A 15,146-nucleotide genomic window follows, 5' to 3' on the forward strand; every position below is an offset into this window, starting at 1 on the left:
CTCGTGCCCCCCCCCGCCCACCCCACTCTTCATAAAGGGTGAAGAGGAAAAAAAAAAAGCTGAGAGCCTCCTACCCCTACTCCAGTTGGACTGGGGGTGAGGGTGCAGCCTTCAAGGGCTACAGCGGGTGATGCGGAAGAGGGCCAAGCCGAGGCCTGACCCCTGGCAGAGATTCCCAGAGTCCACAAGGATGTTTTAAAAAGAAAAAGAAAAAAAAAAAAGAAAACATGGAATACTACTGTAAAGCTGAGAGCCTATTGGTACAATGGCTTTGAGAAAAAAACTAAAAACAAAACCAAATGTTTTCCCAAATACAGTGCTCTCTCCCACTGGTCACTTGAGTCAAACGTCAGACTTACCTTGACATATTGAACAAGACGCTCATTTACGTTCACTTTGTAAGTCTCTAGACCCAGCTCCTTAGATAACCGTAAGATTCTGTTCTGGGTTGGCCCCACATAAGCCCCGCCAACATCTACATAATCGACATGTTCATTCTGCAGAAAGAGGAAAAGTGGCCAGAAGACTTCAGTTAAAACTCAGGGAAAAAAAATAAAAAGCTTCTATGTCTCATGTAAAGATAAAAACATTTATTTTTTACAACTTACATGTGCCTTACTTCTCTCTTATAAAGTGCAACTGAAAACAGCAACTTTCTCCTCCACCCAAGGACCGGGCACAACCCTGTATGACACTCATCACAAAGCGATCCCATTTGTATAGTTACTGGTGAGGCCGATTTGACAATAACATGTGTCACGAATAAAGAATGCTGTAGTACATTCTGCCGATCTAGATCCTTTTCAAAGCAATTAGGTTTTTATGTATGCTTTTCTTTGGGGTTGTTGCTGTAGGCCTAATTCTCCGATTTCTAACAGATGAAGTTTTAAATCAGCCCACACTGATGGGCTCTTGATCTTATTATTATTTTTTTTTTTTAAAGATTTTATTTATTTGACAGAGAGAGAGAGACAGCTAGAGAGGGAACACAAGCAGGGGGAGTGGGAGAGGGAGAAGCAGGCTTCCCGCGGAGCAGGGAGCCCGATGCGATGCGGGGCTCGATCCCAGGACCCTGGGACCATGACCTGAGCCGAAGGCAGACGCTTAACGACTGAGCCACCCAGGCGCCCTGCTCTTGATCTTATTTTAAAATAGTAGCTGGGGGGGGCACTGGGTGGCTGAGTCAGTTAAGCGTCTGCCTTGGGCTCAGATCATGATCCTGGGGCTCCTGCTCAGCGGGGAGCCTGCCTCTCCCTTACCCTCTGCCTTACCCCCTGCTCGTGCTCTCTCTCTCTCTGTCGAATAACTAAATAAAATCCTTAAAAAAATAAAAAATAAAATAAAATACTAGCTGGGAAGAATATATCATAGGAAAAGGTACACAAAGCTATGAAAAGATTCATATACCTAACAAATTATTTTATAAATATACAAACCTTCCATCGTAAACTGAAATTTACTTTCCCCTCTTATGTGCAATTCTACATTTTCTCCAGCTTTTTTATGAACACATTTCCTGGTAATTTAATCAACAGATTGAATATTGGTGACTTACATCTCCTTCATGTGTTTGTAATAACTTCTTTTGGGTCTGTTTCTATTTTGTTGTTTATACCCATTTTCATCCATGTTGCCTTTCCTCCTTGTTTGCCTGATTATTCTGTACTGAGTACCACTCATTGAATTTGAAAAAATACAAAATAATTTGAATCCTAGGAGGATGATATCTTTCTCAGAGAGGATTTCTGTCTGTTTCTGCCAGCACCTGGGGGCCCTTTTATAATACCAGATAACTTTATTGCATTTCCTGTGCCTGGGATGATCTGAAGCTGGGCTGAAATGCATACGTGCTCTGGTCTTCTTACAGTTCACCCTTGGTCCAAGGACACAGGCCAACCCAAAACATGAGGACTTTACCAATACCTCCCTCCATTTGCACACACTTTGGGGAGCTCTGGACTTGACCCTCAATTGCTCTAGCTCTGGATGACTTTTGAAAGGCCTACTCAGCCTCTCACTTGCTTCTTCGGTGGTCAGTAAACTCCCCCTCGCCATCCCCAACTTCCAGGGGAAAAGTAGGTCAATCCTTTCCTGATGATGGCCCAGTGATTCTTCACTACATTCTTAGTTCTCTGATGCTTTGAAGATTTGTGTGTATGTGTGTGTACGTGCAATTTGTCCAATCTCTCTGCATTTAGTAGGAGGGTTGGGACAGTTCACCGAAAGTGTTATTTCTAGAAAACTGATTGTCTAGTATTATTCAACTTGCCTTCCTGGCAAAACACAACCTGATATTATCTTTCTATTGCAGGATATGCTTTGCTAACAATTTACTTAGGATTTTTTAGCCAAGTTCATGAGTGAAATTGAGATTCTCCTCTCTTCTACAACCCTTGTCTGTCTTTTGCATTAGAGTATTGCTAATCTCATAAATCAGTGATCATACTTTCTTCTCTTCTTTGGAACTGTTTGTATATAAATAGAATGATTTATTCTTTAAACACTGGGTAGAATATAACTCCACAGCCATCTAGGCTTGCTGTTTTCATTGTGGAAAAATCTTAAACTATGAGATATGATTTACTTCGAGGCTAAAACACGACCCATATTTTCTATTTCTCTTTAAATCAGTGTTAATTTTGATAAACATATTTTTCCTTATACATTTCGTGTATGTTTCAAAACTACTGGTTTAAAGTTCATGACATCCTTTTTTCATTTATTCTTTACTGAATCAGTAGTTATATCTACATTTTCATCCCTTTTATTGTTTATTTGAGATATCCCTTTTTTCTTTTTCTTGAAAAACCTGACCAGACACTTCTCTATTTTTAGTCTCTTCAAAGAATCAACGTTTATCTCATTGATCCTCTTTATTGAATATTTATTTCCTGTATCATGGATATATGCTCTTTCACCCTCTCTTTTAGATTTATTATATTCTTAATTTTCTAACTCCTCACATGCTTAGTTCATTCATACTGAGCCTTTTTTCTTTCCTAATGGAAGAATTTAGGCTATAAATCTTCCTCTAAGTTAATTGCTTTAACTACATACACAACTTTATTTTAATATTTCCATTGTGCAGTTTTAAGTATTTTCATGCTTCCATTACAATTTCTCTTTAGACTCGTGTTTCTAAAAACTTTGTTGGATTTTAACTTCTCCAGCTGGGATTTTTTTTTTTAGTTATCTTTTTGTCATAACTGCATTGTGGTCAAAGAATGTGGTTTTTATGACAATTCTTGAGGCTCATGTTATGACCTAGCACATGATCAATTTTCAAAGACTTTCATATTTGCTTGAAAAAAAATGTAGTCTGTAAAATGATATGCATGGTTTATACATGTCCATTAGAATGAGCTTAATTGTGCTCAGCCTTTTTTGTTAGCTTAATCTATTATTAACTTAGAAAATTATGTAAAAATCCCCCACTCCATTGGGCATTTATCTTTGATTCCTGTTAATTTTTGCTTTATATTTTGAGGCTATATTATTCACTGTATACAAGTTCAGAATGTATGTACTGACACATTTCAATGACATTTTTTTGTTCAAAGTTTACTTTGATATTAATATAGTTATAACAGCTTAGATTAGTATTTGTCTATCTCTTTTTCTTTCAGTTAGAGTTGTTAGTCTGAAAATTGTTTTCCTTTAATTGACAAATTTAGCATTTATATTTATCATTCCCTTTTAAGTGTTTTACTTCTTATTTTATTATGTCTTTTCAAATAGTTTTCCCCCTGATTTCTTTCCTTCTTTTGGAATGAGGGGTTTCTTCTTTTTTCTTTTTAAATTCTTTCTTGTACTTGTTTGGAAGTTAAACAGTCAGGCCTATTTCAGACGTTTTCCTACCAATATTAACATGCATATTTAGGGGCGCCTGGGTGGCTCAGTCATTAAGCGTCTGCCTTCGGCTCAGCTCATGATCCCAGGGTCCTGGGATCGAGCCCCGCATCGGGCTCCCTGCTCAGCGGGAAGCCTGCTTCTCCCTCTCCCTCTCCCCCTGCTTGTGTTTCCTCTCTCGCTGTGTCTCTCTCTGTCAAATAAATAAATAAAATCTTAACATGCATATTTAATATAGTCTAAAGTTTATCAGTAGATTATCTTCCTACTGAAAAATACAAAAACCTTCATGCTTCAACTGTGATCACCTTTTTCCAATCTATAATTTATAAAAGTACTTGGTTCAGATTTGTCTCGAAACGAATCTGACATTACTTTGTTTTATTGTTTTGATGTTGCTGAATTGTATTTAAATATTTACCAACATCTTTGCTCACTGTCCCCTCTTGAATCTCAGACCTTTTATTTGTAATCTTTTTCCTTCTGCTTGAAGTACATTTTTCTTTATAATTTCCTCCAGTCTGGGTCCTAAAGTCTCTGTTTTTGTCAGTCTGGCAGAAAGATGGTTCAAGCAGGTAATGAATTCAGTTTAGCTCCTCTTTGTCTCAGCACATTAAAGATATCTTCTGGCATCTGTTTTTCTTGTCCAAGGGTCACTCACAAATTTAATTGTTGAAATTTTAAGAGTATGGATGATTTGCCTTTTTTGTTTTTCAAAAAAAATAATTGCTGGTGAGATCTCTCTTCTTTGGTATACTGCAGCTTCTCTGTGCCTGGGTGAGAATTTCTTTCCATTTACCATGCATTGGACCTGATAGGTTTCCTCGTGTCTTCCAACAATGCTGGGAATCATCAGCTATTATTTTTTTATACCATCATCACTCTGTTTTTCATGTCTTAGCTGCCCGCCACCCCTGAAAACATACTTTCTAATCTCTGCTTCGGAATTGCATGCTAGACAGTTTTTCCAGATCTAGCAGTTCATTCGCTGTCTTCAGCTGTGTCTAATATACTGTTAAATCGGCCCGCTGACGTTTTTCATTTTAATTAGTATATTTTCATTTCTAGAAATTATTTTTTAATTTACTTGATTATTTTTTTAGTTTCTTTACTCTGCTCCTAGTTTTAAAAGCACTTCTTTAAAACATGCTGAACAGAAAAACCAAAGATTAAAAAATAAATTAATTTAAAATTTTGAAAATAAAACAAAATCATGTTTAACCACAATTTTTTACTCTTTGCATAATATGACTGTTAAAAATCTTTCTGGATCATATTTTTATGCTTATCCTTTTTCGGTGTCTTGTTTCCTTGTGCGCTTTTTCATTTTTAAGTATGAGTTACTTATTTTCTTTGGAACTTTTCCTGTATAAATGATTTGAGGCCTGGTTGGAAAGGATTTGAGTCTATTTCTGCTTTGGGGAATCACTTGTTTATTCAACAAATAGACTGTGCTCTCCTACAAGATGCCAGGTACTCTTCAAGGAGCTTCTGTTACATCAGTAAACAAACCAAAGATCCCTGCTCTGAAGGAACTTACATTCAATGGGAAGAGACCCATTGGGAATGAACCCCAAACATAATAACTAAGCATCTCAGAAGTTGATAAGAACAATGAAAAACAAAAAATTACAGTAGGATAAGGGTACTGAAATGGCAGAGGAGAAAAGGAGATTGCAGTTCAAAATACAATGGATATGTTGGCCCCCTTGAAGAGGTAATACTTGCATAAAGACTTGAAGAAAGTGAAGGAATTGTCCATATGCCAGGAGAAGAGCATTCCTGGCAGAAAGTACAGCCCGTGCAGACTCTAAGGCAGAGGGAGACTAGTGTGTTCAAGAAATAGGAGGCCAGTGTGGCTAGAACAGAGTGAGCAAGGAAAATAGAACTGGAGGGGCCCCCGGGGTGGCTCAGTTGGTTAAGTGTCTGACTCTTGATTTCCGCTCAGGTCATGATCTCAGGGTTGTCGGAGCAAGCCCCGAGTTGGGCTCCGTGCTGGTGTGGAGCCTTCTTGGGATTCGCTTTCCCTCTCTCTCCCCCTCTGCCCATCCCTCCCCTCAAAAAAAAAAAAGAAAGAAAAAAAAGGAAAAGAGAACTGGAGATGAGGTTAGAGAGGTTATTTAGGGGGGCGGGTCACAGAAAGCTTCACAGGGCATTGTAAGGACACCAGCTTGGCCTCTGAGTGAGAAGGAAAGCCTCTGGAAGCTTTTGAGCGGAGACGTGCCAAGATCTGACTTAGGTTTGAAAGGCTCACTCTGGTTGCTGCACTAAGAGTAGATTCTAGGAGGCAAGGGTAAAAGCGGGGAAATCGGTTAGAAGGCCATTGTAGCAACGTGGCCTAGAGATGATGGTGGCTCCCGCCAGGTGGTAGCCATGGAAGCAGTGCAGAGTGTTGAATTCTGGAGATATTTTGATGGCAGAGTGAACAGAATGAATGTGGAGCCCAAGAGTGCTGAGCGTGAATCTTGAGTTTTTTGGAGTTGCCATCTTTGATAGGGGGAAGGCTGCTGGAATGGTGGTCTTGATGGAGAAGATCAGAAGTTCAGGTTGGGTGGGTGAAATTTGAGATGTCTGTTCAACCTCCAAGAGATCTGCAAATTTCTGATTCCCATGTCAAGGCAGCAGAGTATATTTTATTCAGCATTTTACTTATTCCCATGGGGAGCGTTAATCAGGGCTTCCATTCTGCCCTAATACCAGAAATGAGGTGTGCCTTTGACTTCTTTCACCTGTCCCTTACATAATCCCTACCTTCTCTTTTACTAACCCTTGCTACTGTTCTCTAAACCTTCTCCAGCACCCTTTTTAAATATAAAACAAAACTGGAGTCAGTACTCCAATAAATTTCTAGACTTTAACAAAGACAGCAAGAAGACTCACGGGAATTTCCACACATGATATCTCTAGAATACTGACAGTATCTTTTAAAGCAAAGAATCCTGTGAAGTAGTAAAAAGTGTGAGGCATTTTACAGAGTATTTCCTATTTTTACCACACGAATCATTACAATATTATTGACTATACTCCCTAGGCTGTACTTTTTAACCCTTTCAAGTGACTTACTTATTTTATAACTGGAAATTTGTACCTCTTAATCCCCTTTACCTATTTTGTCTACACCCCGCCCCCCCAGGTACCTCCCCTCTGGAAACCACCAGTTTGTTCTCTGTACTTAGTCTGCTTCTGGTTTTGTTTGTTGTCTTTGTGTTCATTTGTTTTCTTTTACAGGATGTTTCTTTACAAAGGTGAAAGATTCTAAAGGAGGTGCCTCAGGCTCAGCATGACAATATCGGAACTGTAATACCATATTCTGCTGTATTGTGCCCTCCATCTTGAAGGTCTTTTTTTTTTTTTTTTTTAAGATTTTATTTATTTATTTGAGAGAGAGAATGAGATAGAGAGAGAGCATGAGAGGGGGGCGGGTCAGAGGGAGAAGCAGACTCCCTGCAGAGCAGGGAGCCCGATGCGGGACTCGATCCTGGGACTCCAGGATCATGACCTGAGCCGAAGGCAGTCGCTTAACCAACTGAGCCACCCAGGCGCCCCATCTTGAAGGTCTTGATTTTGATCTTATTTCTCAGCCTCTGAAGAGGCCACAAACATGCAACTATGTTAGGAAACCAATACACCATTCCTGTGGTAGCCCTGAAGGCATTTTAACTTCATAAATTTGGTCCTGAAGAATGATAAAGGAACCACACTAAGGAAAAATTGGGAAGTTCTTTTTTTTTCTTTTTTAATTTATTTTAGGTAGGCTCCACACCCAACATGGGGCTTGAACTCATGACCCTGAGATCATGAGTCACATGCTCTAACAACTGAGCCAGCCAGGCATCCCTAAACATTTTATTTTTAAGCCATCTCTACACCCAATGTGGGGCTCGAACCCACAACCCCGAAATCAAGAGTCGCACGCTCCACCAACCCAGCCAGCCAGGTGCCCCAAAAAATTGGGAAGTTCTGAACTCATCGGAGATCTCTCTGAACGGCTGCCAAGTACAATACCAAACTTAACATTTTGGTACTTAAAGATCCAGAGTAACTCTTAGGGCATCCCCACCCCAAGTTATCCTAAGTGACGATGCTCTTAGAAGCAATTTTAACAGGGACGCCTGGGTGGCTCAGTCAGTTGAGCAACTGCCTTCAGCTTGGGTCAGGATCCTGGAGTCCTGAGATTGAGCCCCACGTCGGGCTCCCTGCTCAGCGGGGAGCCTGCTTCTCCCTCTGCCCTTCCCTCTGCTCATTCTCTCTCTCTCAAATAAATAAAATCTTAAAAAATAAATTAAAAAAAAAAGGATACCCATTTAAAGAAAAAAGAAGCAATTCTAACAATATTCAATTCAGTTTCTTATGAAATACCATTTCTGTCCCTTTTTCGCAAAGCCCTTTTTTTCCTTCTATTCATTTGAAATCTTATGAATGTTAAGTCCTAGTTTGTAAGCATTGCAAAGTGCATTTCAAAGTTCCTTCCTCATATACCTAAGGAGTTACAGTATCATGCTCAATACACAATAGTTCCTGTATGGGCCTGACATATATAAATGATGCAGCGTGAAAAGTCAGTCTGGGGCAATAATGCAGCCGGGGACAGGCATGTTGGAATTCTCATTTCCCTTATATCAAGAAACCTGTTCCTAACTGAGAATCTGCAACATGACTGATGCTCCTATTTTAATAACCAAAAGGTTTTAGAGATAAGAGACGTGGGGCTAAGGAATAACTTAATAACTATCTCCAAAGTGAAGGAACAGTTTTCAGAAAAGGACAGGAGAATTGCATCTAATAAGGTCAGACATGCAGGTTATGCAATCCTTCTTTTGCACTCCAACACACTGTCTTCAACTAGAACTTGAAGCCGCAAGGGAGCTTCGAGTACATTTCGATTGTATCTTCACTGCCCAAGTGGGCACATTGAGATGTAAAGTGCTAACAGGATTTACCCAAGGTAAGACAGTGTGTCAGAGAGTACAGGGGCCAGAATCCCAGGGTCCTCGCTTCCAGACCAACAGCCTCCCAGTGGACTACATCTGAGGAAGCACTCAGAAATTCTCCAGATACAATCAATCTGGATTTACATTAATTTCAAGCCAGCAAGCAAGCACACACCACAGGGCAACACTTCCGTACCATCCCCTGGGGGGGATGCTTGCAGAAAGGTAGATTTGGATTCAGTGGGTCTGGACAGGGCCTGAGATTCTGCATTTCTATCAAGCTCCCTGGTGACTCTGAGGCTGCTGGGCCATGGACCACACTTTGAGTAGCAAGGCTGGAGAGCACTCGTAGAGCTGAGCCGAGTGAAAAGGGACCTATGGTACATCCCTGTACATCTGAAAAGGTAGGAAGCGAATGACAGGAGGAGCATGGCGTGGTAATACTGAGAGAGCTGGTACAATATTCTAGTTCAGATGTTGGTTGGCTCTACCATGTCCATTCATATTGCCTTGCTCACGCCCGCTTCTATGATGCAGCCTGGAAATGTTAAATACTTGCTTTCCCAGGCTCCCTAGCAGCTAAGGATAGCTATGTGCGCCAACTCTGGCCAAGGAGACTAGCGAATGTCTGCCGGGGTCTTCTCGTAAAGGAAAAGCTTTGTTGCAGCTAAAACTGGGGCCGCCTCACCAAGAGCCAGACTCTTAACTCTAGAGAATAAACAGATGGTTCCCAGAGGGGAAGTGGGAGGGGGGGCGGAGGAGTGAAACAGGGGATGGGGATTAAGGAGCACACTTGTCGGGATGAGCACCGGGCATCGTACGGAAGTGTTGAATCACTCTATTGTACACCGGAAACGAACAGTACACTGCATGTTAACTACCTGGAATTTAAATACAAACTTAAAAGGAAAACTGGGGCTGCCTCTTCATGCTCTTTCCTGTCTTAAATGAGGACTCGATGCCTAGAGTTGCAGTAGCCATCTGGTTACCACTAGGCAATAAGCCAACATGCAAAGAATGGCTGAGCAGGAGAGACAAGAAGAGCCTAAGGCCTTGACAACAAAGCTGAGCGCCCGCACCAGCCTGGAATCCCTGCTAGCAGACTTCTTCTTACGCAAAATAACCGAATGTTTGTATTGCTCAAGCCCTTGTAATGAGCACTGCCTAAGCCATTTTGCTGTAAGTCTGATACATCTTCTAATTAGACAGATGCTTCCTCTCTTGCCAGTCACTGCAACTGTCTGGTTTTGTCCTGTTGGTCCAGCCTTTAAAACACTCTATTTGTGTGCTCGAGAAAAGGCTCTCATTCATGACCTAACTGCCAAACACAAGGGCCTCTTTGCAGCCCGCATCCTATGTCACATGCCCTTGGTGTCTGGCTCTGTGCATCCTCCCTTCCTCTTTCATCCACGGATTTGCAGGGCACTGCTCTGCCCCTGCTGCTTCTCTCTGACTCCTCTGCCGCTGCCCCCATTAAAGCTGCGTGCTCCCCAAACTTCCATGTTTGGCCCTCTCCTCCCACCCCTCCCCCATGTCGGCCGCCTGTGCACTTTCATCAGCTCCCACCGGCTTGACCACCTGCAACCGTGTCCTTTAATAACAGTAAACCATAGTTAGCGTGCATTTTTCTAGAAGGGTGACGTTAGCCCAAGTATAAAAAGAACTGAGCTTCCTCCTCGTGTCTAGCGGGCCTTACCTGAGCGAAGAGCGTCTCTGGCAGCAGCATTCCTCTTAGGGAACAAGGACCAAGGACAACGTTACACAAAAATATGCTACCTTTGCTGCTGCTTTACTGTAGCCACACGTCTTTGAAGTTGTGCATCCTTGGAAAAATCACCAAGGACCCTATACTCTGTGTGTGAGCGCACGTGTGTGCGCACGCGTGCGAGCGCACATATGTGTGCGCGTGCGCACATGCGCATGCAGGTGCACACGGTGTTGGGGGTGTATAGTCCCTTCAAGTCCAGCCAAACTGTACCCCATCTGAGACACTACATACTCTCTTTAGGTCTCCAGTACGGAAATTACGACAGTGCATTGAAGTTATTTGTTCATGTTTGTTTGCATCACTAGAATACAAGCTACTGAAGGTCAGTGGTGGTCACTCTTTGCAAGTGCTTGTTGAAAAGCGTGGACCCTTATTTGTTGGAGCAGTTTAGGGCTCTGGAGGATAAATGGCTTCACTGCATGAACCCCTGAGATGACCTCGAGCTCTGTGACTTCCAGTGTGAGTGAGATATTACATGTAAGTGTTAAAAGCACTTACCCTCACGGTGTATGTTCTTCCTCCAACTCTGTCCCGTGCTTCTAAAACCAAAACATTAACGTCATGTTCCGCTAAGAGTTTGGCAGCAGACAATCCTACAAGGAAAAAAACAAAAACAAAATCAAGAAACATATTAAGACCCAAACATGAAATAGCCAAGATTTAGCCAGATCTACCATAAAATGAATGCAGGGCATCATATGTAATCCATTGATTTTGCTATCTTTCTAATAAAGTCTGACCACACTGTGGTCACTTGAGCCACCAATTTGATAATCCATCCTGTATTACATTATCGTAATTTTATCATCTCTCATAAGGTTGGTTGACAAAACGTAATTATTTTTAAAATACATGTATTTTTGGTGATAATGAAATCCTATTTAAGAGAATGTGTTGAACCCCTAAACCAACCCTTATTGTGCCCTTCTTCCAGAAAACCTGACTGCATAAACAGAAGAGTATGTTTTCCTGGAAACTTCCCCTGGCTACACCAGCCCTCAGTATATCTGTGCTTTTCTCAACTTAAAAACCCCTTGTAGGGGCACCTGGGTGGCTCAGTTAAGCGTCTTACTCTTGACCTCAGCTCAGGTCTTGACTTCAGGGTTGTGGGCTCAAGCCCCATGTGGGGCTCCACGTCAGTGTGGAGCCTACTTAAAATAAAACAAAACAAAACCCTTGTAATCACATCCTATGATTTATATCTGGATTACATGCTTGCTAGAGCTTGCTTTTACCACTAGATTCAAAGTTACCAAAGGTAGGAACCATGCATCACACTTTATTCATTGGCTCAAAGCTGAGAACAGGTTTTTTACATGTAAAGAAAAACCGTCATAAAAGATAGATTTAAAACCCAGTATAGTAATACCAGAAAAGTAGGGGAAACGCTGTGGATTAACATTATATCAAGGATGCATGTGATCAACATGACTTGTCACTGATGTTAATCTTGATCATCTGGCTGAAGGGGTGTTTGCCAGGTTTCTTCACTATAAAGCTACTACTCTCTCTTCTCCCTTTCCGTCCTGTATGCTTTGGAAGGAAGTCTACACACAGCCCACACTTAAGGAGCACGGAGTTATGTTCCACTTCCTGAAGGATGAGGTATCTACATAAATTATTAGGAATCCTCCCACAAGGAGATTCCTCTCTTCTCCTGTTTATTTACTTACTCAATCATTTTATTTATATCAGTATGGATCCATAGATAGTTGTTTTATCCTTGGGGTTATAATCTGATATTACGTTATTTTGTTGCTCAAATTGTTCCAGCTTTGGTGACTGGGAGATCTTTCAGTTGGCTCCTGTGCCCCTCTGACATGTCCCCCACGTCCCCATCATTTTTTGGGGGGGGTATGTGCGCGCACTTGGGTACTTCCTTACTTTCCGGTATTACAAGATGTTCCAGGCTCAGTTTGTCTTTCACTGCCCAACCCCAGAATCAGCCACATCTCCGATGAGCCTTGGTTCCTCTTATTGGAGAACAGTACTTTTTTTTTTTTTTTTTAAAGATTTTATTTATTTATTTGACAGAGAAAGACACAGCGAGAGAGGGAACACAAACGGGGAGTGGGAGAGGGAGAAGCAGACTCCCCGCCGAGCAGGGAGCCCGATGCGGGACTTGATCCCGGGACTCCAGGATCATGACCTGAGCCGAAGGCAGTCGCCTAACCAACTGAGCCACCCAGGCGCCCGGAGAACAGTACTTTTTAAAAGATTTATTTATTTATTAGAGACAGAGTCAGGCGGGGGGAAGAGGGACAAGCAGACCCACACTGAGTGCGGAGCCGGATGCAGGGCTCCATCTCAGGACCCTGAGATCACGACCTGAGAACTGAGCGGAAACTCTGAACCAACTGCACATCCAGGCAGCCCTGGAGGACGGTATTAGAAACCAAGATCTGGGCTCTAGGTGCACTCCTTGCTACTCGGGTGTCATTGCTTCTGGGATGTCTCAGCTCACAGAGTAAGGAAATATATGTGTGTACATATTTATTTTTAAATCTACATTTATTTGTACTTCCAGTGCTATCTTATACCTAGGCATATCATAATTGGGTATGTATAACAAAATTTATATATGCGTGATTAAGTTTATTGTAGGACTGTTCTAATGGCAAAAGTTCGGAAATTGTCAAAATGTTCACTAAGAGGAAACTTGGCAATGAAATAAAAGGTTCTGTACCATGTTACATATTATCTATTTTTAAAAAGGTAATAAAAGATAAATAAATTACTATGTGGCCATGAAAAGGATAACAGAGAGTCTTATATTTTGACATCTCGTGACATTTAAATAAATTCAAACCGTTACAAAAAGTGTGAACATCAAGTCGTTCCAGAAAGCAAGGAGGCTATCAGAGACTGCCAGGATTGTGACAAAAAGGCTCAGGAAACTAACTATAGAAACTCCCACTGGCCAAAGATGGAACAATTTCAGTATCAAATCAAAGTAACCACTGCAATGGCTTAAATCCACGAATTCATCATAAGACTAAACCAATAAAAAACTCTCACTGGTTCTTTGGAGAATGCTAAGGAACCACCTTACCAGTCTGGAAATGCCTGTAGGAAAAGAAAAGCATCTGGCATTCATCCTACCTCTCCGACTTGCAGGGAACCGCAAAGCAACCAAAGAGCTAACAAAGGGAGGTTTTGCTGCTCCCTAATCAGTGAAGACAAATAAAATTAGAATATCAGCATGTTGCAATGCCTAATCAATTGATGGATCTAGTGTAATAAGCATCAACATCTGCTAACATCATGCAAAGAAGAGAGAGAACCAGATGTTATCTGCCTCCTGATGGAAGAACACACCAGCACCTATGATAGTCGTTAGGAAGGAAGGAAGGGGAGGGAGACAAGGAGCAAATACTAAATTCTAATGTGATCAAGCCTCTAGATCTTCTACTTAGGGGCCAGAGGAACATGTTTAAATAGTACTACTGGGATGCAATCAACAAAAGCCAGATTGTAGGAAATCATACAGGACTACCCTGGTTTTTGTTTGTTTGTTTGTTTGTTTGTAACGACTTGCCTGCTCCTGTTTTCTTCACCCTTTATCCGTCGCAGGCTTTTCCTACAGTCAAGCTCTTACACGGCTAGTTCTGTCTAGCCCAGACCGACACAGCATTTTGTTCATATACAGAATCAAGGATGAATCTGGGTCTCGCAGATCTAGAATGCGGGGAGGCTAAACCATAATATCCAGCACTGCTATCGCTAATACTTGTACATAGTTTTGACTCCTTCAAGTACAATGTAACCTTACATTGCTGACATTCATCAAAGATTTAGGTATGCAACGAATCTTTGGAATCTGCTCATAAAGAAAGCCTCCATCCCATGACATTTAAATAAATTCAAACCAATGTCTGCAAACCTTGGTGCAATGAGTTCTCTGGGACAGAGCCAAAGGCTTCTTCTGCTGAGGGTCATTAAAAAAGGGACGAAGTTGATATTAAAAACATACTTATGCACAAATCTTCTAATGTCAAAGTACCACTCTATATTTAAAAGCAAAGAAACTCAGATGCAAAAAGGTTACTTTCCTCCCAGTTCCCCTTAAGCAATCAATCTATAAACCAATTAGAAAAATACAGCCAAGGGCTTACTAGAATTAATCAGTAGCTCCTCTTCTTTTTTTTAAAAGATTTTATTTATTTATTTGACAGAGAGAGACACAGCGAGAGAGGGAACACAAGCAGGGGGAGTGGCAGAGGGAGAAGCAGGCTTCCTGCCGAGCAGGGAGCCTGATGCGGGGCTCGATGCGGGGCTCGATGTGGGGCTCGATGCGGGGCTCGATGCGGGGCTCGATGCGGGGCTCGATCCCAGGACCTGGAATTATGACCTGAGCCGAAGGCAGACACTTAACGACTGAGCCACCCAGGCTCCCCATTAGTAGCTGCTCTTCTAAAGGAGAAAGTCGCCCTCTGCATGCTGCCTACGGAGAAGCAGAGGTGGCTTTGACCTCCAGCAGCCTTGGGTCCCGCAGCGTCAGGCTCCTGGCTCCCGAGGCAGCCTAGCAGTTGCTTTGGGGCTACAGATACAGATCACGTTCACGTGCCTTTCCTGTTACCATCCCTTGGAGTCGATTT

The 15,146-nt window shown here is 41.9% G+C and overlaps 1 protein-coding gene and 1 non-coding gene across 2 annotated transcripts in view; both read right to left on the reverse strand.

Annotated features, from left to right (window-relative positions):
- MAOA (monoamine oxidase A) overlaps nt 1-15,146 on the reverse strand; it is a 66,883-nt gene that overhangs the window by 36,607 nt on the left and 15,130 nt on the right. Inside the window, exons 2-3 of the mRNA XM_021681890.2 lie at nt 11,047-11,141; nt 360-497 (exon numbers count right to left, since the gene is read on the reverse strand). Coding sequence (XP_021537565.1) covers nt 360-497; nt 11,047-11,141 — 233 coding nt within the window. The remainder of the gene's footprint in view (nt 1-359; nt 498-11,046; nt 11,142-15,146) is intronic.
- On the reverse strand, nt 7,610-7,682 carry TRNAM-CAU. Its single transcript has one exon. It is a non-coding gene; the product is annotated as a tRNA-Met (tRNA).

The sequence above is a fragment of the Neomonachus schauinslandi genome, chromosome X (assembly GCF_002201575.2).
Source record: "Neomonachus schauinslandi chromosome X, ASM220157v2, whole genome shotgun sequence".
NCBI lineage: Eukaryota > Metazoa > Chordata > Mammalia > Carnivora > Phocidae > Neomonachus > Neomonachus schauinslandi.